Consider the following 20,302-nt stretch of genomic DNA (forward strand, 5'->3'; position numbering starts at 1 on the left):
AGACCATTTCAAAACGACAAAGAGACCGAGAGGGCGTCTTCTTGAATTATATAGAGACCTGGCAAGGCTGGACATAGCCGGTGCGAGTCAATCAGACGGAATGGTGTTGATCAAACTGGGTTGAAGGATAAGGGTTTTGAGAGATATGGTCGTGTCTCGGTCGTCACGCAGACGGAACTTGCAAGGGACCTGGAATCATTCCAGGCTTGCCTGGTAAAGCCCCGAGAGCCGACACAGGGACCTGGGGTGGGGAGGTACTTCGGCCAGCACGAGTCGTGGAAGATACCATATCTCCGTCAGCCTTGTCCGCAGCATTTCGACGCCTGCAGTCCACAGCTATCACAGATACATCGATAACAAAAGATACAACCTCACCATGATCCAGTCTGACGTCTCCTGCTCCTTTGCCTCTGGCAGGAGACCACTTGCACGTCATGCTCGGGGACCGGAGCAAAGAAGACGGCATGCTCCGCGCGAAAAGGCAACAATGGCCGAGGCGCACGGCCGCGCGTGGGTATTTTCCTGACCGCAGGACCTTACCCCACGGGGCGAAAGTGCCAGCACGGCGGTTAGAGTGTGTAGAAAGTACCGAGATCCTGTGCAAAAATGGGGCCTTATCAGCCGGGGCGGCGCACCAGGCGACAACGAGAAAGTGGAGGCATTTCGCCCTGGAGCCGGGAATTAGGCCGCGCAAGGAGACAAGCCATGCAGTGTGAGCAAAGAGGAAAGTGGGAGACGTGCGTGGTGGAGAAGTGGTGATGTCGCTGATGAAAAGTGCCGGTCGGCAATTGAGAGCGCCCCCGGGGTCAGGGACCTGTGCCGGCTATTATCATCCAGCAGCAGCAACAGCAGGAAGAAAAGAGGTTGAAGAGAGCGACGTGCCGTTTGGATAGGCACATAATTGCGGGGAAGACCGGGCCTCGCTTGGTGCAGTCCGGGGTGCATGCGTCGAGCCCATGCGTTGACGCAGCGCTGCAGAATCGCGCCCAAACAACGACACCTCCCATCATTGACGCTGCTTGACTCGCCGACCGCTGACGCACCCACTCGCCGAGCACCGCATTCTGCCTGGCTAAGCATCCCCCTTTCGAGTCCCTGGCCCGCGCCCACCGCCGCCAAGCTGCTGTCCACCTGACAGGGCGACTTGGCCCGACGGCTCTCTGGCTGAAGACATCCGGGGCGCCATTGACCCATTTGCCCTGCCTTCCCGCGCTGGGTCGCGCGCTCTCACGCGTCATGGAGAAGCGGCAGGAAGAGGAGAAAGCTGACGGCCACGGCCAGGCGTATAAAAGCAGGCTGGGCGCAATCGACGCCAAAACAGCAGCATCCAGAGGATTCTGGCAAAACGGCGCGCCGCAGCAGCAGCCAGGGACCAATCGCAGCAGACAGCTGTTGCTCGCAGTCGTCTTCTTCCTCCTCGTCATTACCATGTGGTCCAAGTACGGTGCGCTTGCGCTCGCGGTCCAGCAAGCTTTTGCTGTGCCGACGCGCAGAGCCGATGCGCCCACTGCCGCGACTAAGAACGGCACATACGTGGGCGTCCACTCGGCGCAGTACAACCAGGACTTCTTCCTGGGCCTGCCGTATGCGCAGCCGCCTGTGGGAGACTTGCGCTTCCGCGTGCCCAAGTCACTGAACAGCTCGTGGAGCGAGCCGCGGACGGCCACCGAGTACTCGAACGAGTGCGTCGGATACGGGGTACGTTGAACCAAGATTCGATTAAGCTTGTGAGCTTATATCAGAGCCGCGGTGCTGGGCGCTGGGCGTCCAGGAACCAACCACTTTGATTGGGGAGAAGGAAAGCTAATTCGTCATTTGCCAACCGCAGTCCGACCAGTTCCCCTACACCGTCAGCGAAGACTGCCTGTACCTCAACGTGGTGCGGCCGTCGGGCTACGAGAACGCGTCGCTGCCCGTCGCCTTTTGGATCCACGGCGGCGGCTTCAGTCAGGGCGGCGGCGTCGACCAGCGCTACAACCTGTCGTTCATCGTGCAGCACGCGGCCGACATTGGCAAGCCCTTCATCGGCGTCTCGACCAACTACCGCCTGTCGGCCTGGGGCTTCCTGAGCGGCGAGGAGGTTCAGGAGTCGGGCCAGACCAACATTGGTCTGCGTGACCAGCGCCTCGCCCTGCATTGGGTCCAGGAGAACATTGCTGGCTTTGGAGGTATGTCATCTTCTGACCCCCTGACGACCCCCTGATATCAAGACACTGGCTCACCACGCATCCCCCTTGCAGGCGACGCCAGCAAAGTCACCATCTTCGGCGAGTCGGCGGGTGGCGCCAGCGTCGGCGCGCACCTCGTCGCCTACAATGGCCGCGACGACTCGCTCTTCCGCGGCGCAATTGCACAGTCCGGCGGGCCCATCTACTACGGCCCGCTCAACACGTCGTCGGACAACAACGCCAAGTACCAGTCGTTCGTCAGCAGCACGCCGTGCAGCAACGCAACGGCGCCGCTGACGTGCCTGCGCACGCTCGACTACGCGACGCTCAACGCGGCCGTCAACAGCACGGGCTTCACGTCGTGGGGGCTGGCCATCGACGGCGACATCATCGCGGGCAAGACGTCGCAGCAGGTGGCGCGCGGCGACTACGTCCACGTGCCGCTCGTCATCGGCGCCAACAGCGACGAGGGCACCGCGTTCGGCGCGCAGGGCATCAACACCACGGCCGACTTCGAGCGCGTGCTGCTCGCCTCGCGCGTCGCCACCAACCAGACCGCCGCGCTGCTCGAATACTACCCCGACGACCCGGCCGTCGGCATCCCGGGCTCGCCCCCTCTCGGCCCCCTCCCCGCCGACTTCCGCCCCCCCGCCCCCTACGGGGCCCAGTACCGCCGCAGCGCCGCGTACACCGGCGACCAGTACTTCATCGCGCCGCGGCGCGCCGTGGCCGAGGCGTGGGCCGCGGCCGGCCTGCCCACCTGGAGCTACCGCTTCAACGCCATCCCCAACGGCATCAGCCAGATCACGGCCGCGACGCACTTCCAAGAGGTGGCCTTCGTCTTCTACAACCTGCTGGGCGTGGGGTACTACGGAGCGGCGGCCAGCCCGCCGCCCTTCGACGGCAAGCCGCAGGGCTACGCCGACCTGGCCGCCACCATGAGCGAGGCCTGGATCCGCTTCTTCGTCGACGGCAACCCGAACGGCGCCGCCGGCGACGAGGGCCTGGCCCAGGGCGGCGTCGCGACTGGCGCGTGGGAGGCGTATAGCGTCGATGCGCCGACGAACTTTGTCTTTGATGCGAATGTTACGAGCCATGTCGAGCCTGACACGTGGAGGAAGGAGGGCATTGCGTGGATTAATGCCCACGCTCTGGACGTCTACTCCAGGTAGATTTGTCGGCGGTGTGAACTAAGGGGGGGGCGATGTATATAGCTGGACAGACGAACAATGATAAAAGACATGGGTTTGACTGCAAGAAACCTTCTTCCATCCAAGGCTGCTGGGTTGACCGCGTCTTCCGAGCTCTTCTTTGGCGTGCCGTGTGCGTCATCTTCTGAGGAGTCGTGGAGCTGAATTCTCCTTTCCAAATGGCTTCACAAAGAAGAGGGAAGAGGGACATGTTACGCGTGAACTGTTTGGCGAGCCACAGGTGATTACTATACTCACTTCCACCAGTGAGGCGGCGGACGGTGCTTCCCATCAACCTCGACTTTCCTGGCAACACTCCAACAAGGCTTCGCCGCCAGGGGGATAGGCTTCCCCTTATTCGCCTCACCCCTCTCAATCAGCTTCCTCTCCCACACGCTCGCCGAGTCCATGACCTTGCTCCTCTCGCCCTTGCTGCGTCTCACCAAAGTCATGTCTCTCTTCATGCCCTTGAGCAAAGCCAACTTTGCCGCATCCGTCACCTTGTCGCCCTTCAGCAGCGAGCGGACCTCCGTCTTCGTGGCTCTGAGTGCGCGTCGCTCTTGCTTTCGCTGTTTCCACCGCTTCATGGCGCTCTTGAACCACGTCCGCCATCTGCCATTGAGAAGCACCTTCTGGTAGCTCTCTGCAGGGCGGGATCGACTGCATCCGAGGACCGGAGTGCGCGACCAGCGCAGCAGGTCACGCGCCGGCAGCGCTGTATACGTGCGATCGTTCCACTGCCGAGGGTAGCGCTCGGCGGCGTTGCGGCCGGGGCGGACGTACTTGCGGCGGACCGGACCAATGCGGCGAGGAAAGTCGTGTTCAAACAGGCCGGCGCGGCGTACCGCTTCGACTGTGCTTGGGCCGTAGCGATCAAAGAAGCCGGCGGCGTCCCAGCGGCGTCGTGATTCTTGGATGAGGTCGCCGCGCCAGGCGTGTATCAAGCGGCCAAGCTCCTGTTCGACGTACTCTCCTTCCAGGGGGCGCACGAACTTCTCAAAGATCCAGGAAATCTTCTTTCGCGACACCCATTGATGTTGCTGCAGGGGCGCTGTAATGCCTGAGCGTACAAAGGCCTTGGAAAGGAGCGGCGACAGTGGCAACTTCATGTCGAGAAGGTAGCGCCAGCACCACCAGACGTTGCGGAAGCGAACGCGAGGGGGAAGAACGTTGGCATCTGCCCAAGCAAACGCAACAAAGTGGACCATTTCAGAGCGAAGCAAGGCCAGTTCATGCTTCTTGGCTGCAAACTCTTCCTCAGAGAGGATTCCCTGATGGATCTTGGGCCAGCGATTCATGAGTGCAAAAAACTCCTCTCGCTTCAAAGCACCATGCGCAATGAGGGCGAGAGGCAAGTTCGGACACAGGCTGACCCACATACCAGGAGTCTTTTGGAAAATCTCGAGTGCTCTCAGAGGACGTTCCTCGGCAATGGATTCGATTATGGGTGCAAGAAACGTCGGGTTTTGCAGGAAAATGTCTCGAGTGGTTAATCGATGCATGAGTCTGAGAATCTCTTCAGGGCCGTGTCTTTCAAGAAGCAGCCTCATGGCCTTTTCCATACCAGTTTGGCAAACGATTTCGAAATCGGCAAAGAGGCGAAAGATGAGCTCAAACATCTTCGTGTCGTCGTATCCGTGGAGCTTATTCATTATGCGGACTCCTTGTTCAAAGGCGACCTTGAGTTTCGCGTTCTGAGCATCCCAACGACCCAGCGAATCTTGTTCCTCGGCATATCGCGGCAGCCAGGCCCGCAGCCATCCTCTTGCCAGATTCACAGGGTCTGTATTATCGAGGTGCTGTGCAGCAACGATGGGATCCGTCCGGTCAGCTAGTGCAGGTATCACTTCAAAGACTTTGAGTCTGTAGGATGGTATGTCCGGAATCAAGCAGTGACGAGCTCGAGAAAGGCAGCTGATCCATGCTGGTAGGAAATCATTGCTCTGCAGGTCAACCCGATCATCCAAAAGCTGACGAGTAGCAGCATTCATGACCCATTGAGCTTTGGTATTTGGGAGAGAGTCGACGACGCTTGTCACGGCCTGCCAGTTGAGACCGCTGGAGGTCGTGGACTCTGATGGCTCAAGGCCGACCAGCTGGCGGGCCCATGACGCGAGAATGCATTCGGGGGACTGGGCCTCTAGAGGCGACACAGTGACGGGCCAAGCTGAAGTGTAGAGCTGCAGTCGGAATAGCCAAAAAACCGTCTCGGGACGTTGCACCTGTGGTCTCTGACGCTGGCGGGCGCTGGTCGGCAGCGCATCAGGAATTGACACAACGAGCTCCGCCACCTTTCTCACAGTGCCCTTGTCTATACTTTCCCAGGGCAGGGCCATTTTTGTGCGTAGAACCCGCCATATGTTCCAGTAGGCCATGAAGAGCCAGGGTTTCGCTTCTCTCTCATCATGCTTGAACGAGTTGTGGCAGACTGAGGGTAGCAACTCCAGCACATCGGACAGGTCGCTTGCAGAAAGCTGTCCACGTCGACATGCGAATGGCAGGACCTTGGAGACAAAGTAGTCGAGGTTGTGCGACGTGGAGAAACCGGTGCTTGCCAAATGCTGGACCGCCTTTTTGACGATTCCGGACTGCATGTCATCCTTTCGTAGAGCTCGCCAAATGTTCCAGAAGGCCTTGAGGAGCCATGACTGTGACTCTCTCGCATCATTCTCGAACGATTTATAGCACACTGATGGCAGTATTTCTAGTATCTCGGATAGGTCGCTTGCAGAAACCTTTCGGCGTTGACACGCTGATGGCAGGAATTTGGAGATAAAGTCGTCGAGGTCGCGTGACATTTTGAAGCCGGTGCTTGCGAAATGCTTGGCCACTCTTTTGACGATTCCCGCCTCCAGAGTATCATGTGGGTTGCGGAGGACGAACTTGAAGAGGTTCTTGTGACCATCTCGACGACCGGCAACGGTCAGGGCGATGAAGTGGTCGCATGCAACTTGGCTGAATATGGCTTGATCCTCGGGCTCAATCTTGAATTTTTTCATGTGCTTCAAGGCAATGACGGGCCGCTTGACTGGTTGCAAACGCTCTCGAAATTGTTCCACGGGGTCATATTCGACAAACTGAAGGTCGGGTATCTCGAAGGTGGGGGCTGGTGTTGGGCAGACGTCTACTTGCAGTGCACAGTGAGAAGCAGGGCATGGGTGTTGTCAAGGGACTGAGAATACCAGGAGGTGTCAAAGATTGGCCCGCAGGGCGTGGAGGCTCCCACCTCCAGCTCTTTTCAATTGGCGTGCGGGCTGCGGACGGACCGCCGAACAGAGCGCCGAAGTCTGGCAGTGCGTCTGGTGGACCTACGGCAGAGGATAGACCACCCATTCGACGTCCTGCCCGCCGCCTCCTGGCTTCCAATGGGCCTGGGACATTGCTGCCGAAGCGCTTGCTGCCACAGCGTCTGGCGGCGTCGGAGACGTTTGTGTATCGTTGTAGGGCATCGGCGAGGGCATCATCCGTGATCCAGAGAGCTTGAGAGTTTCGAGGGACAATTGAGTGCGCCGCAGCCCGGCACGCGCGAGGAGTAGGGCGCATCAATGGCAAGGAAAAGGTGGCATGAGGTGTTGGGAGGGCGCGCTGCTTGGGACGACGTGGAGTAGCATGGGGTCGTGTGGGGTGAGGTCCGATTAGTCAAGACGTAAATTACAGACATGAGCCAATCACAGTCGACGCAATGTAACAGCACAACGCCTGCCTTGGAATGTCATGTTTGTCTGCCTTGCACCAGTCGTGTGTGGACTGTGACTTGTGAAGGTCGTGGCGAGGCTTGAGCATGCAGCAATGCACGTAGAGAGATATAGGAGAAGGGTTGCTATTTATGTTCAAGCCAAAGCGTGCCTGAGGCGCATGGGAATTTCGGTAGCAGTCAAGCCACGACCACCTGGCTCCTGTGGCTGGGCTCGTGGGAGACGGATACGATGTGCATTAAAATCAGAGCCCGTAACGGAGACGAGACCGAGTTGCACAAGGCTTGACGTCTCGACGCGCGGCACAGCGAGTCGACGGTGGGCTTTCTTTTCCAGGACATTGGAAGCTTTATTGACTTGTCGCCAACGCTCGCCAAGTCCGAGTCAAGAAGTCAATCAGCACGAGAATCACAAGGCCAAGACGCCGTGCGTAACATGACAGCCTCAGAGGGATTCTTGAAGGATGCCAAGGCAAGAGGGAGCAGTGGGCAGTGAGCAGTGAGGAGTGAGCAGTGAGCCAATCAGGATCGGGGTTGCGGAGGACGAGTCTAGACTGTGGAAATATGGAGAGCCCCCGCAAGCACGGATGGCGTGGAGCGAGAGGTCTCAGAATTGACGACGGACAAGAGGACGGGCGAGTGGCTATTGGTGCAGAGGGACGGGGATTGTGAGGTTGATGTGTTGACGGCGTGCAGCGGGTGGGTTCCCTGCGAGGTGGGTTGGCAGCTCAACGGCGAAAACGGTCGAGGGACGGTTACGTGGCGGGTCGCGGCTCTGTTATCCTTTTGGCAAAGGCTGCAGGCGGCCTGAAGATGTACAGATGGATGTTTGTGAGAGTGGGATACGGGTATGGACATGGAGAATGACATGGACTGGGACCTGAGGCAGCGGGCGGCAAGGACGGAAACGGCGGGCCGCGCTGATTGGGTGGCGGGTTGATGCTGGTAACCGTCTAGCGGCTCCCAAGTTACGAGCGACAAGCTACTGTAACGGGCAACGGCTGGCGGGCTGGCGGGCTGGCGGGCGGGCGACGCGACGTTGGAGAGAGCACGCTGCTCGAGGCCGTGTGCTCGCCATTAATAGGATTGGGGTGATTGGGATGCATCGCATCGCATCGCATCGGGTCGGACGAGGGTGACGGCGGAGGACACAGGACACAGGACACAGGACAGCAAGGGGGGCGCGGGCGGCCATGGGCGCGTGCGAAATTGGCTGAGATGCTGGCTGACTAGGTCTCCTGAAGGTCACGGACACCACCACTGCCCTGCCCTGCCCTGCCTGTTCCGTCCCCGACCGTCGACCCTCACCTGCACCTGCACCCGCTGTCGCTCCTTCGTCAACCGCCTTTTTCCCAGCCCACACCACACACACGCACACAACACCACTCTCGCTCGCTCTCGTCCTCGTCCTCGTCCTGGACGACCACAACCCGACCTCGCCTCTCGCCGCCGGCCACACTCTTTCGTCGTCCATTCCTTGCTGTCGTCTCCACTCCGAAATCGAAAAGGGGGTCCTGCCAAAAAAATATCCCCTCCGCTCCGGCCGCTGAAACATCAGCATTCCACACCTGCAATTCCAGCGCCTGGCGTTTCAGCCTCCTCCAGGCCGACCCATCTCCCTCCATCCCAAGTCCTGTCCTCGACGTCCTCCCTCACTGCCTGAACCTTACCCTCTACATCCCAAACACCAACACCTCCACCAACCCTCAACCTGATCCTCTCCCGCTCGCTCGCGTGGTCGACGCTGCTCGACCCGACCGCCGTGTCCGTCTCCACCCACCCGGCCTACTGACTTACAACTCCACTCCTCGAGACCAAGGGGCCAACCACTGCCTCCTGGCGTGCGAGCGCGACTCTACGCAAACTGCGGCTCTTCTGTACGCCGTCTGCCAATCACCGTCGCTCGCCAGCAAACTAACCTCGCCGACCGCAAGAATTTCGTCCACCTCGCTCCCTCTCCAGCTCCTACGCCATCCCTCTCACACCATGGCGTCGAGGTTCTTGCTCGCCGTTGCGGCCGCCGCTTCGCTCCTCTCATCCGTCATCGCCGAGCCCATCGCCATCCCGGATCCCTCACCCGCTGGCGTCACCCAGACCTCCTCTCCCACCTACACGGGCGCCCTCAGGTCCATGACCTCCAAGGGATGCTTCTCTTCAGAAGAACCCCTCGAGGACCACGGCTACTACATCTACCAAAGTCAGGGCAACTGCCAGTCCGTCTGCGTCGGCGCCCAGATGGAAGTCATGGGCTTGGTCAACGGCACAAACTGCTTTTGTGGCAACAAGCTCCCTGCCAAGAGCACCCTGGCCGACGACGACAAGTGCAACACGCCTTGCAGCGGTTACGACAGCGACAACTGTAGGTTCAGTGTGCCAATCGAGGCTCCACGTGGCTGACGTTTCTCAGGTGGTGGTAAAAACTACTGGCAGGTCTACCTCTCCGGCTTGGACAGCAACGAGGTCGACTACTACGACGGCGGCTCTTCGTCTTCTTCCTCCCTGTCCACCAGCACCAGCGCTGGCACCCCCGTCGTCGTGACTGCTGGAGGCCAGACCGTCATTGTGACCAAGGGCGCGGAAGCTTCCAGCAAGAGCTCTGGCAGCACCGCCAGCAAGGCCGGCATCGCCGCGGGCGTCGTTGTCGGCGTCGTCGTTCTTACAGCTGTAATCGGTGGTGTGCTTCTGTTCCTGCGCCACAAGAGAAGAAAGGAAATCGAGGAAGAGGTCCGCCAGCGCCAGAGCGTCAACAACTTCGTCGCCGGTGGCAAGGTTCCTGGTACTTCGTCGCTAAACGACACCATTCTGGACCCGGCATTCGCGCGGAGGATGAGCAACGGCAGCGTGGCCGACAACCAGGACTACTCGAGAAGGATTCTCCAGGTTGGTGCATCCACGACGACCCTTATCAACATTCTTGCTAACCCGGTGACAGGTGAGGAACCCTGACGATGACTAGACGACCGCGCCGTCATGATTACGAATCCCCTCGAATCGTTCGACTTTTCGCTTTCCTACGCGCGCCTGGGCGGCTGTTCAAGTCTCGACCGTACCTTCAGCTGTCCCGTCTCTTCATCCCCCTGTCTTGGCTCTCTGGATCGAGCCGGCGACAACACAAGAAAAGTGGAATTCTCGTACCGCGAGGCTCCACTTTCGGAAGCGCCGGCAAAATATACCCCTCCTCGATTCCACCGACCGCACGACTTCGCGTGCTCTTCTCTGTGACATATTTCAAGGGTCTTTTTGTGTTTTGGGGTCCAAGGAGTTGGACATTGGGAAGCGACTCACTCGGATTCGGAACGCGGCCTCTCCTTTCGCTCGACTTCCCAACTTTTCATTTGATTCTACTACCACGGGACAACGTACGTGCCACGTGCGGTACGGTACGCCCACCCGCCCTGCCCCTCTATCGCCACGGACGACCCCGTGTTCGGTGTGGAAGTTTGCTGTCGCTCGACGCCGCGCTCAGCGGAAGGCCCAACCCCAACTGATGCCCGGCCAATCGACGAAGCGAAGAAAATTCGTAAAACACCCAACTACCCCCACCCGTGAACTTTTTCCTCTTCTTTTTCCTTCACCTTGCATTCTCACACAACACACACACCATGGAGGTGGTGGAAGTGGCCCGAGGAGTGGTTGTTGGGGAAAGTGGCTGGTACACCCAAAGCCTGAGCCGCCCTTTTTCTCGGCTGCATTTCGAGAGCCCCTTGCTTCTTTTTTTTCTGTTCTTATATTAATCTCTACTTTGCCTTCTACTACCCACTGGCCCTCACAAGTCCACTTCTCATCGCATCCCTCCTCCACCTCCTTTTTCTTCCAAGTCGGTAGCATGGTGTCGGTAGCAGAGAGAAATGTTTCACACGGTGCGGATTTTTCCAAATTTTCCTTTGCCACAAATTCCACAAATCTACTGTTGTTGCTGCGGTGCGCGAGAGACCGTCACCAACGCCAAAGAAGAACCACCCCCAAATGCCAAAAAAAATTCAAGGAATTCAAAATATTTCATTTCATGAGATCTATCACTCTCTCTCTCTCTCTCTCTCTGTGTCTCTTCCCCTCCAGTCATGTGTGTCCATGTCTATCTGTCTGCTCTTCTTGGATCTGAATCTAGTCAGAAGAAGGCGGGCGGGCGGCCGCTTTTCCTTGGTGTCGTCTGTCTTGGTCTGTCTGCCGCGTCTATCTAGCGCGTCTCTGTCTGTCTGCTCTCTTCCCTTGGAGGCGCGGGGAATTGCTGAGTTGTGTTGTGCTGATGTTGACGAATGGCCGTAACAGCGGTAGTCGTGAGACAGGGAGTGTGTGAGATGGCAGTGAGTCAGTCGGTCGTAGTCGTAGTTGTAAGTTTCTAAACCTTAGTGCGCATGATGCTTGGGTAATGTAGTAGCTTGGGTGGCAGCTGAAGCGGGGCGGGACGAACAGCACAGTCGAGTCGGACAGATGTGTGATGGGGCTGGCTAGGTAGGCTACATGGTAGCGCAGGTAATCGAATCGCCAAACGATTGACAAGCAAACATGCCGTCCAACGCGTGTACTCTTGCAGATGACAGGCGTAGCGCAGCGCAGCGCATCAGATCGCTCCAGACAACAATCGCTTCGTTCAGGGCTAAAGCGGACCCTGGACCCTGAGCGAGATGTTGGGTCCCTACCTACCTACCTACCTACCTACCTACCGACCCGACTACTAGTCTAGCTAGATAGACCCCTACATGGACGCGAGACAGACCCTGAACCGCACCAAACCGATCGGGATCGGATCGGGAGCAAATCGTCCCTGAGCTGAGGCTGAAGTGGCCTAGGTAGGAAGGACATGCAGGCAGGTAGTGTGGTAGCAGCTGAAGACGAAACGAAACGAAACGAAAACGCCTGAAACGCGAAACGACCACCTACCTTTTCTAGACGTGTGTGTGTGATGCGGGAAGAGATGTTTGACAGGTCGGTCGGTCGTCGTTTGGAACGGCGGTTGCGTGTGGTGTGCGAGGCCGCGCTGTCGTGAGTTTGACAGATATATTCTTCACACGTCCACATATATACATATATCTCTTCGTGTCTGGTGCTGGTTATCAATCTAGGTTTTTGCGACGGATTTACGCGCGCGTACCCACGTTCTTTGTGGGTGGGTGAGCAGGCAGGCAGACAGGGAGGTGTCGCATGTGCTTCACGTCATTGGAAGAAGGGGAAGGGGAACGGGTGGTTGCGCCGCAACAGAAGCTCTCCCCTCGTCGCAACACTGCCTGCGGCGGCAGCGCAGATTCAACCATCGCACGTCCACACATGATCGAAATCCACATCGGCTGCTGAAACATATTTATTTCATCGATTTTTGTCGTCTACTCGACGCACCTAAACCCATGTGCGCCCCATAATCGTCGTCATCGGCATCGTAAAAGCAGGGAATCTCAAAGAAAGAGCCAAGGAAAAGCGACAAGAGCAAAAGGCGCTCGAGGTGGCTAGTTCGAAACCTTGTCCGGGACGTTCTTGCCCGTCACCTTTTCGAATGCGCCGCGGGCGGCGTCGGTCTGTTGTGGTAATTGTTAGCTGCCGTCGAGTGCTGGAGGAATGGGAAGACTGGTGGTGGAGGCTTACGATCTTCTCGTTGGTGTCGCGGTTCTGCGGGAGGCCGTACTTCTTCTCCATGGAGTCGAGGCCTGTTGGGTTGGCTTGTTAGCAATGGCTCTGCTCTCCAAACTTGATGTGATTTTGTCCAAGAAGGTAGGTAGAGCGAGTGGAAGTTGCGTACCCTTGTCAACGTAGTCCTCCTTCTGCGCGCTGTTGCCGGCCGTGTTTTGCGTGGTGCCTGAGCCGGAGCCGGAGCCAGAGAGCTTGTTCTTGAGAGCGTCCATGATGGTGGCGGATTGTGCGAGGAGTGTTGATAAGGTTGAGTGTTGAGAAGGTTGAAAGGAAGTCGATTGGCAGGGAATGGTAAATTGGAAAAGTGGTGGCAAGGACGGACAGATCAGTCTACTTATACCCCGCACGCAACAGGGCCGACAGGGAAGGCAGGATTTGGTCAAAGGAGCTGCCCGGCTGAGAGCTAGCTACCTGGTAGGAGTATGGTACCGCAAGGTTGCTGACTGGGTCCCTGCCCGTCGCCGTGATACTGTAGGTACGTACCTACGTACCGGTAGCGTGCCCATTTCATCACTGGTGACGGCAAACTTGGCATGGATAGGGCAAAGGCCGGGCGGCCACTATTCAACCGGCCAGCTTGCCTGGGACTCTCCCTCCCTCTACTGCTGTCCTCAGCGCTGCAGGGTACAGCAGCTCCTGCAACCTTGATTCCACGACCGCCATCCCGGACGGTGAGCAGATGCGCCCACGTCGTTGGTCGGCCAGCTGGTTGCGGAGCGAGGTAGGCCTGACTACTCGATGCCTGGGTGCCCGCCATCGCACGGCGGCCGATTTGGTGGGCGCCGGGATCCTGCCCTGCTCCCGCCGTGTCTGGCGTTATCTATAGGACGCGGCGATGTGCTCCCAGGAACGCAGAAACACGCGCAGAGTTCTGGCGTCGTTCTGGTGCCGTCGTGGTGCTCACCTCATCCAAGTGCTCGCGCGGCGGCGGGGGCGGGTCAGGCTGGGTAGGTGACCATGGCCCTGACGTCATGCCGTTCCATGGATCCTGCGCAGACCCTGCGTCGAAACCAATGTAGGTAACTCTGCCAAAAGCACCAATCGAATGACGTGGGAGCCATCCGCTTCGAGAGCAGCCACTCGGACGTACCGCTCTCTATCTCACCACCTTCACCTGCCGCAGATTGCGCTGCATTCCAAGGTTTGAGCGTGCCCTCGACCAAAGGCCTGGCCCGCGTCTACTGGTCGACGAGAGCGTGCCGTCAGACGCCATTGGCCATGTTGGAATCGGAGGTTGAGCTTAGCCTTTTGCGACTTGTACCCGCCATTTGGCGAGCGAGGATGCGCCGGGCCACTCGTGGACAGCTGGATCCTTCCACGATAGCTTCTTCCTCTTGCCCGCTTGTCGCAACCTGTTCCCATCGACAGCTTAATCACCAAAGTCGCGTCATCGGGTAAAAGAAGCTCGACAAAGTTCGCTTCCTCAATTTAGCCCGCTCGATCGGCGCCGGCGCCAGCTGAAACATTTTCGAGTCCAATCATCTGTTGAGCGGAATCCGTGGATCGACGGGAATCGCCCGTTCCCGTTGTCAGGGCACAACACGCTCGCACAACGTGGCAGAGGATCTGGTTGAAAGTGTTTCAGGTTCTTCATCTGGCCACTGTTGGTTCGTCGTTTGCCAAGTTGGCCTCTCAACTGCAACTCTTCTGTCCTCTTCGCGCCGTCCGTTCTTTTCCTTTTTGGGAGAGCTAGATGCTGTGATACATGTATATAGTTGCGCTTGTCAAGTTGAGTTCCATCTGCTGTAGAAATGAATAAAATGCTCCAGAACATGAAGCAGGACTTGCCCGTCTTGAGGCTTTGGGGGCGCAGGTGTGGGGAAGAGTTGGCCATGGCTTCAACTGCTCTCCAAGGCTTGAGGAGGCCTCAAAGAAGAGACGAGGTGGGTTTTTAGTACAAGCCAACTTTATCATCCCTGATTGAGACTGGAATTTCAAAGTCAAGGCCGGCGTGGTGATTGAGTCGAAAGTGCAGACAGGCTATATGAAATTGTACCTGGCCTAGCTGTTGCAGACCATTCGACCAAGGTGTTCGTTGTGGAGTTCTTGGTGATGGAGTGCCTCCGCTGGAGCAGACGGGAGTCTCGCGCAGCTAGTCCGTATTTGGTTAGTCCAGGCTCATGCGCGTAGTCACCACTCCCACCGCGACGACTTCATCGCCGTCGTCGCCCCCGACCTCTCCTCTCAATCAATCAGATTTCACTCCTTTGGCCGTGCCTGGTTTTTCCGATCAGGCGTTGCGCACCAGGTTGGACTTCAATCGGCCATTGTCCTCAGCACCTTACAGAGCCCGAGCTCTTCCTTATTTACGCTCCTTGGATGGTCGTTTGTCAACAGTATCGCTTGCAATTGACCCACGCCTTTGCCGCCAGCCCCACCCCAACGCCGCCCGCGACGCAAGCCTTCCGGTTTCATTGGCGCGTTCGAAGCGCTCATACACGCATCTTACGCTGATAGCCACTGTGCCTCAACGCCACCCTCCTCCGAGCTTTGAATGACTGCTCATCCGAGGCGCCACCCAAATTCTAGCAAAGGCCAATGTCTGTTCGCAACGAGCCGCTCTGCAAAGGACGATCCTGAGCAGGCCATGTTTGTCGGGCTATTCTAAACAGACTCCCTTGTCTTCACTCTTGCCAGGCCCGCTCATTGAGCCTCCAAGGTAAGCCCCTATTCAGCACAGCCGGCTCTGTTGCACCTATGATATCCGAGGGTACAGGAAGGTTGCGCTACTTAAAGTTGATCGTCGTGAGTCTTTGATCCCTAGCATCAGCCAAATTTCTTCTTTCGCCTTTCTTGTTGTGGCACAGAATTCAACCACACAAGTCCTCGATCAACCGGCGATGGGCCGTATGCGTCGTCGATACGGCAATGGCGTATGTCGTACCTGTTGGAATCTCAAATGCGAAGAGTTTGAGTGGGCCTTCATGGCCCACGGCGGCTTCGAGTTCGCCACTCGACAAGACTGGAAAAGTCATCTCCTCTACACCACCTTCAATAAAATTGAACAATCTTCAGCTAGCGGCTGTGTATTCTGTTCAATCCTTCAGGATGGTATCAACAAGTTTTGGCCTCTTGAGATAGACCGGAATTTTGACTTCACAAAGAATGTGCTCGCCCGGTACGAAAACGGCCTTGGATGGAATCTGAATCCGAGCACCAACGACCTGCCAAAGAAGCAGACATGGAGACTCTGTATTGAGATACGACCAGGACGCAGCCTGCTCTTGTCCAGGATCGACCAACAGTGCTCCGCAGCGATGGCGGATAGGCGCAATTGCAACAGTGATTTTTGTGTTTTTGGCTCTTGGAGAGCTCCGATCGAGTTCTTCACTCCAAATGGTGCGTTAAGATACAGACGATCACACTGTTCTCATTTTACTAACAGTAATGCAGGAAAGACCCCTTTCCATGAAACTTTCGGGTCGTCTGTAGATGTACCCGCAACACTGAAGCTTGACTACATCAACCAAAAATTGACAAGATGGCTTTCAGAATGCAGTTCGAAGCACAGCTACTGCAGTAGCAGCAATTTTATTTCGGATTCGGTCTGTCCAAAACGGCTCATCCAAACGACATACGGCAAAGTACGGCTTGTCGAGCTGCCGCCAGATTCTCAAGTCTCTTACACAACGCTCAGCCACTGCTGGGGATCTAACTCGACAAACATCCTCCGAACCCTGACTACCAACATTGCGTCCATGCGCGAGTCCATCGATTGGAATAGCATTCCACCCACTTTTCAGGATGCCATCAGGATTACGCGATTGTTGTCGTGCGGATACATCTGGATTGATTCGCTGTGTATCATCCAGGACGACAAGAACGACTGGCAGGAGCAATCGGCGCAAATGGCCATGGTATACAGCAACTCGTTTCTCAACATTGCCGCTACTGCGTCCAAAGATAGCCATGGAGGATTGTTTGCATCTCGAGTGCTTGCCGTTAATCCGCCTCCCCAAGACGACACGAGACCTTTGGAGTCACATGCACTTCGCGATAACATGGTTGCTCGTATACACTTTCACCAAGCCCACGAGCCTTTTTTTGGGACGAGTCTGTCCGATTCCGCGGTGAGCGTTCCTGATTTTACAAGAACACATGGAAAACCTTTTCCTTTGCTTCAGCGAGCGTGGGTCTTCCAAGAACGGATGCTCTCGCGTCGGACGGTCCACTTCACACCGTCTGAAATGGTCTGGGAATGCAGAGAGCACACAAGATGCGAGTGCGGAGGTTACGACGACACCGACAAAGATATTGAGTATCCGAGGACTAACACCAAGACGATATTTAGCAGAGTAATCTGTGGAAAAGGAACGGAACTTCGTTCCTTGAACAGCGCTTGGCGGAACTGCGTTGCAAAATACTCCCAGTTGAACATCTCGATGAGCACGGATTGGCCTCATGCGATGGCTGGGCTTGCTATTCGACTCGTGCCACTCTTCAAGAGCAACTACATTGCAGGAATGTGGGAAGGACATTTCCCCTACTGCCTGCTGTGGAAACCAGCCGTGGGCACCGTCAAAGGTTACAACACATCAACTCGCGAATGGCCGTTCCATACGTACTCCTTTCCAAGCGGACCACCAACTTGGTCTTGGTTCAACTGCAGAGCGGCAATCGAATCCGGGGTTGGCGAAATGAAATACCGTTTCGCAGGTCTTAAATCACAAGACGAGTGTGCAGACCTCGTCAAATTCGAGTTTGGCGATGCTATCGCCGAGGCTGACGATCAGCAATCAGCGGGCTTTCAAGTCGACCATCATGGCAGACCGTTGTACTTGACCGGACCTTTACAGGAATGCCGCATTTGGCTACCCTTGTCACCCGAGCATCCCGAAGTCAAAGTCAAACTCCACGGCCGGGAAGACTGCGAAGACCATGGAGTATTCAAGATTTCGCTGGATTTCCAAGCTCCGGAATCTTTGGCCGGTAGTTGGTACCCTATTTATTGCCTCAGAATCTATGAGGGAAAGTCGGGCGGTCAAGAAAGCCTCGTTCTTGCCGCGTTCCCGGGCGAGAGTTTCTACGTGCGGGTTGGCACTGGCTTGTCGTATCAGAAGCAAAACCCGTTCAAGGATGCAAAGGTCTGCCGAGTCGAGGTGCGTTGAGGCAGCAACTGAGTTGGTTGAGTTGTGAAATGACGACGCGCAGCACATGTGCCGCGTTCGCGTTTGCATTCGGGGAAAATCAACAGTAAATGGCGTGGATATTGGCTGATAAGTCATGGCCGCATGCAACCAACCATTCGTCCTCTCGCATAAATACTCTCTGGATCAAACAAAGCCACCATTACTATTATAAGCACAATACTCACGGCAATCATCTGAGTTACTACTCCTTCTTCAAAGATACTATTACTTGCAACGTCCGCCCAGGATCAATCCTCCTTAAAACTCACACCAACTCATTAAAGAACTAACACAGGGACACACAACACAGGCACAGACATACAACACCACATAGCTAGCCAGCCCTCACCACACCACCCAACCCCTCAGACCCAACACACGGCAAAACCAGCATCCAACATACGCCTCATCCCCATCAACAAACCGACCGACCAAACAAAGGAATCGGGCTCAACACCAACCCCCGTCAACCGTTGGATGGATCCCGTCGGCGTAAGGTAGAGCGGCGTATGGGCATGGGGGGAGAGAGAGAGAGAACTATAGTTCCAAGGCGAATGCAAGTCTTTGACTGTCAGAAAGCTACTGCTTTGTGCGGAAACTTCGTGTGTGGCGCGCTCGGAGCTCTGAGCCCGATGGCCCGCTGCTGCTGCTGCTGCTGCTGCCGCCTCCTCTTGCATCTGATGGTCTTCTTGCCTCTTTGCTGCGCGTGTGCGACAGGATGGCACGCGATGCTCCTCCCCCTTCGTCCGTCCATCCGTCCCGTCTTTCAGACTGACAGGGCCGACCGCCGCCGCACGCGCACATGCATTTGTACATGCCCTCAGGCAGTCGTCGACACTGGCAGCGCTGGCCTTGCCCTTTCTTTGCCTTCGTCTTCATCATCAAAAACGACCGAACCCAGCAGCAACAAACGCAGCGCGCAACGCACATGTGTTGGCCGGAAAAAAAGAAAAAAAAAAGGGAAAGGGGTTAAATTCTCAATCCACACGATATTATACCACCCCGCTCACTATCCACCCTCTTAAACTAAATATACCCTCCCCGTATCCCATCTTAATTAGGCAAGTTACCTATTATTTTTAAGTTCTTATATAATTACCACTACTACTACCACCACTACTACCACCACCACTACCACTACTATACTCCTACACGCGCGCGCCTATAGTGATAGGGTAGAAATAAGAATAATAAGGTAGTACTAATTAGGCTAGTAAGGTTAAAAAGTGTGTATAAAATACTAGGAGTAAGATTATAATATAAGAGAACAGTGAAAATTTTGCTACTTATGGGCCCCCTTGCTTATATAATTCATAGGAGGGTGGATTTAGTTTAAGAGGGTGGATACTGAGCAATGGGGAGGGTGGGAGTGTGGATTGAGATTGTGTCCCAAAAAAAAAGAGGAACAGAAAGAAGTTAGAGGTCGAGGTGCTTGGACAGAACAAAGACGTGATCAATTCCAGTCGTCTCCAGCCCTCTCTGCCTGCGTACACGCATCCATCCGCTGCTGCTGTTGCAGCGGCGGCGGCACGGCAGGCATTATTCGCATGCATACATACATGATCGCCACGTCGGTCTGTCTGTCTGTCTGTCTCGACCAACCCATCAACCCATCAACCCATCAACCGCACTCGTCCACACACCAGCCCAGCCCAGCCCAGCCCAGCCCAGCCGCCGCCGCCGCCGAGGCCGCCATGCGCTCGCTCGCTTGCTCGATCTCTTACACCCTACCGACCCGACTGCACCGCGAGCCAGACGAGACGAATGTCGACAAAGACTAGAGAGAAGGAATAGAAAACACGCTCGCTCCACCGCCACCGCAAAAACAGTCCGGTTCAGTCCACTCAGCAGCACACATCCCGTTCTCAGCAATCCAAGTGCGACAAAGTAAGTAATACACCACCCATACCCATCACCGTCCCAGCCCATCCATCCATCAACCAGAAGAAGAAAAGATGTCCGACGACTGACGACCTGACGACGAAGAAGATGAAATTTTCTCTTACCCCAACCAATCCAAACGCTTTGCCCGACGACCGACAGCAAAAGGGAAGAAAAGTCGAAAAAGAAGAAGAAGAAAGAAAGAATAAGACGGCCAAGATGATACCACGGCTACTAATACAGGGTTATAAGTGTGAAAGAAAAAGGGAAGAAATCCTTGGTTTGGCGGTCTCTTTTCGCGACGAAGAGTCGAGGGATAGAATAGGGGAAAAGGTGAGAGAGAGGGTGAGAGAGGTGAGGTGTGGATGGAGAAAATGGAGACGAGCGGGTCGACGTGCGCTCGACGTGTTGGTGAAAGAGTTGTAGAGGCCGCGTGGCCAAGGGGCGCAAACGTCGGAAACATGTAACGAGTCTCGTCGACAGACACACCTCAAGCCACTGCTCGTCGACGATTTACTTCGCCGTTGCAAGCAATCTCAGCAAGGCGGCATGCCCACCAAGCGAGCTCGCAGCAGGAAATTTTGGCCGCGTCCCACGTTCCAGCGTGGCTAAACGGGG

The 20,302-nt window shown here is 56.4% G+C and overlaps 7 protein-coding genes across 7 annotated transcripts; 4 read left to right on the top strand and 3 right to left on the bottom strand.

The window, feature by feature from the left end:
• The first annotated feature begins 977 nt into the window (after nt 1-977).
• J3D65DRAFT_641443 (Alpha/Beta hydrolase protein) lies at nt 978-3,423 on the top strand. The gene is made up of 3 exons (XM_066801889.1): nt 978-1,698; nt 1,829-2,168; nt 2,241-3,423. Exons 1-3 carry the CDS (start codon nt 1,237-1,239, stop codon nt 3,338-3,340), a joined length of 1,902 nt encoding a protein of 633 aa, XP_066650217.1. The 5' UTR covers nt 978-1,236; the 3' UTR covers nt 3,341-3,423.
• A 15-nt stretch (nt 3,424-3,438) lies between these two features.
• J3D65DRAFT_160315 (uncharacterized protein) lies at nt 3,439-6,948 on the bottom strand. The gene is made up of 2 exons (XM_066794159.1): nt 6,541-6,948; nt 3,439-6,482 (listed from the first exon to the last, which is right to left on the bottom strand). Exons 1-2 carry the CDS (start codon nt 6,899-6,901, stop codon nt 3,613-3,615), a joined length of 3,231 nt encoding a protein of 1,076 aa, XP_066650218.1. The 5' UTR covers nt 6,902-6,948; the 3' UTR covers nt 3,439-3,612.
• Nucleotides 6,949-7,763: 815 nt separating this feature from the next.
• J3D65DRAFT_160201 (uncharacterized protein) lies at nt 7,764-8,876 on the bottom strand. The gene has a single exon (XM_066794158.1). It carries the CDS (start codon nt 8,611-8,613, stop codon nt 8,035-8,037), a length of 579 nt encoding a protein of 192 aa, XP_066650219.1. The 5' UTR covers nt 8,614-8,876; the 3' UTR covers nt 7,764-8,034.
• Nucleotides 8,827-10,274, top strand: J3D65DRAFT_160101 (uncharacterized protein). The gene is made up of 3 exons (XM_066794157.1): nt 8,827-9,411; nt 9,460-9,932; nt 9,985-10,274. The coding sequence occupies exons 1-3, from the start codon at nt 9,039-9,041 to the stop codon at nt 10,006-10,008; spliced, it is 870 nt and encodes a 289-aa protein (XP_066650220.1). The 5' UTR covers nt 8,827-9,038; the 3' UTR covers nt 10,009-10,274.
• Nucleotides 10,275-12,493: 2,219 nt separating this feature from the next.
• On the bottom strand, nt 12,494-12,886 carry J3D65DRAFT_672247 (uncharacterized protein; the record flags this gene model as incomplete). The annotated part of the gene is made up of 3 exons (XM_066803467.1): nt 12,494-12,562; nt 12,630-12,691; nt 12,784-12,886. 3 exons carry the CDS (start codon nt 12,884-12,886, stop codon nt 12,494-12,496), a joined length of 234 nt encoding a protein of 77 aa, XP_066650221.1.
• A 2,997-nt stretch (nt 12,887-15,883) lies between these two features.
• On the top strand, nt 15,884-18,047 carry J3D65DRAFT_160642 (heterokaryon incompatibility protein-domain-containing protein). The gene is made up of 2 exons (XM_066794162.1): nt 15,884-16,013; nt 16,073-18,047. The coding sequence occupies exons 1-2, from the start codon at nt 16,011-16,013 to the stop codon at nt 17,780-17,782; spliced, it is 1,713 nt and encodes a 570-aa protein (XP_066650222.1). The 5' UTR covers nt 15,884-16,010; the 3' UTR covers nt 17,783-18,047.
• Nucleotides 18,048-18,102: 55 nt separating this feature from the next.
• On the top strand, nt 18,103-19,118 carry J3D65DRAFT_160542 (uncharacterized protein). The gene has a single exon (XM_066794161.1). It carries the CDS (start codon nt 18,313-18,315, stop codon nt 18,826-18,828), a length of 516 nt encoding a protein of 171 aa, XP_066650223.1. The 5' UTR covers nt 18,103-18,312; the 3' UTR covers nt 18,829-19,118.
• The last annotated feature ends 1,184 nt before the right edge of the window (nt 19,119-20,302 follow it).

The sequence above is a fragment of the Phyllosticta citribraziliensis genome (genome assembly GCF_038025025.1).
Source record: "Phyllosticta citribraziliensis strain CPC 17464 chromosome Unknown J3D65scaffold_15, whole genome shotgun sequence".
NCBI classification, from domain to species: domain Eukaryota; kingdom Fungi; phylum Ascomycota; class Dothideomycetes; order Botryosphaeriales; family Phyllostictaceae; genus Phyllosticta; species Phyllosticta citribraziliensis.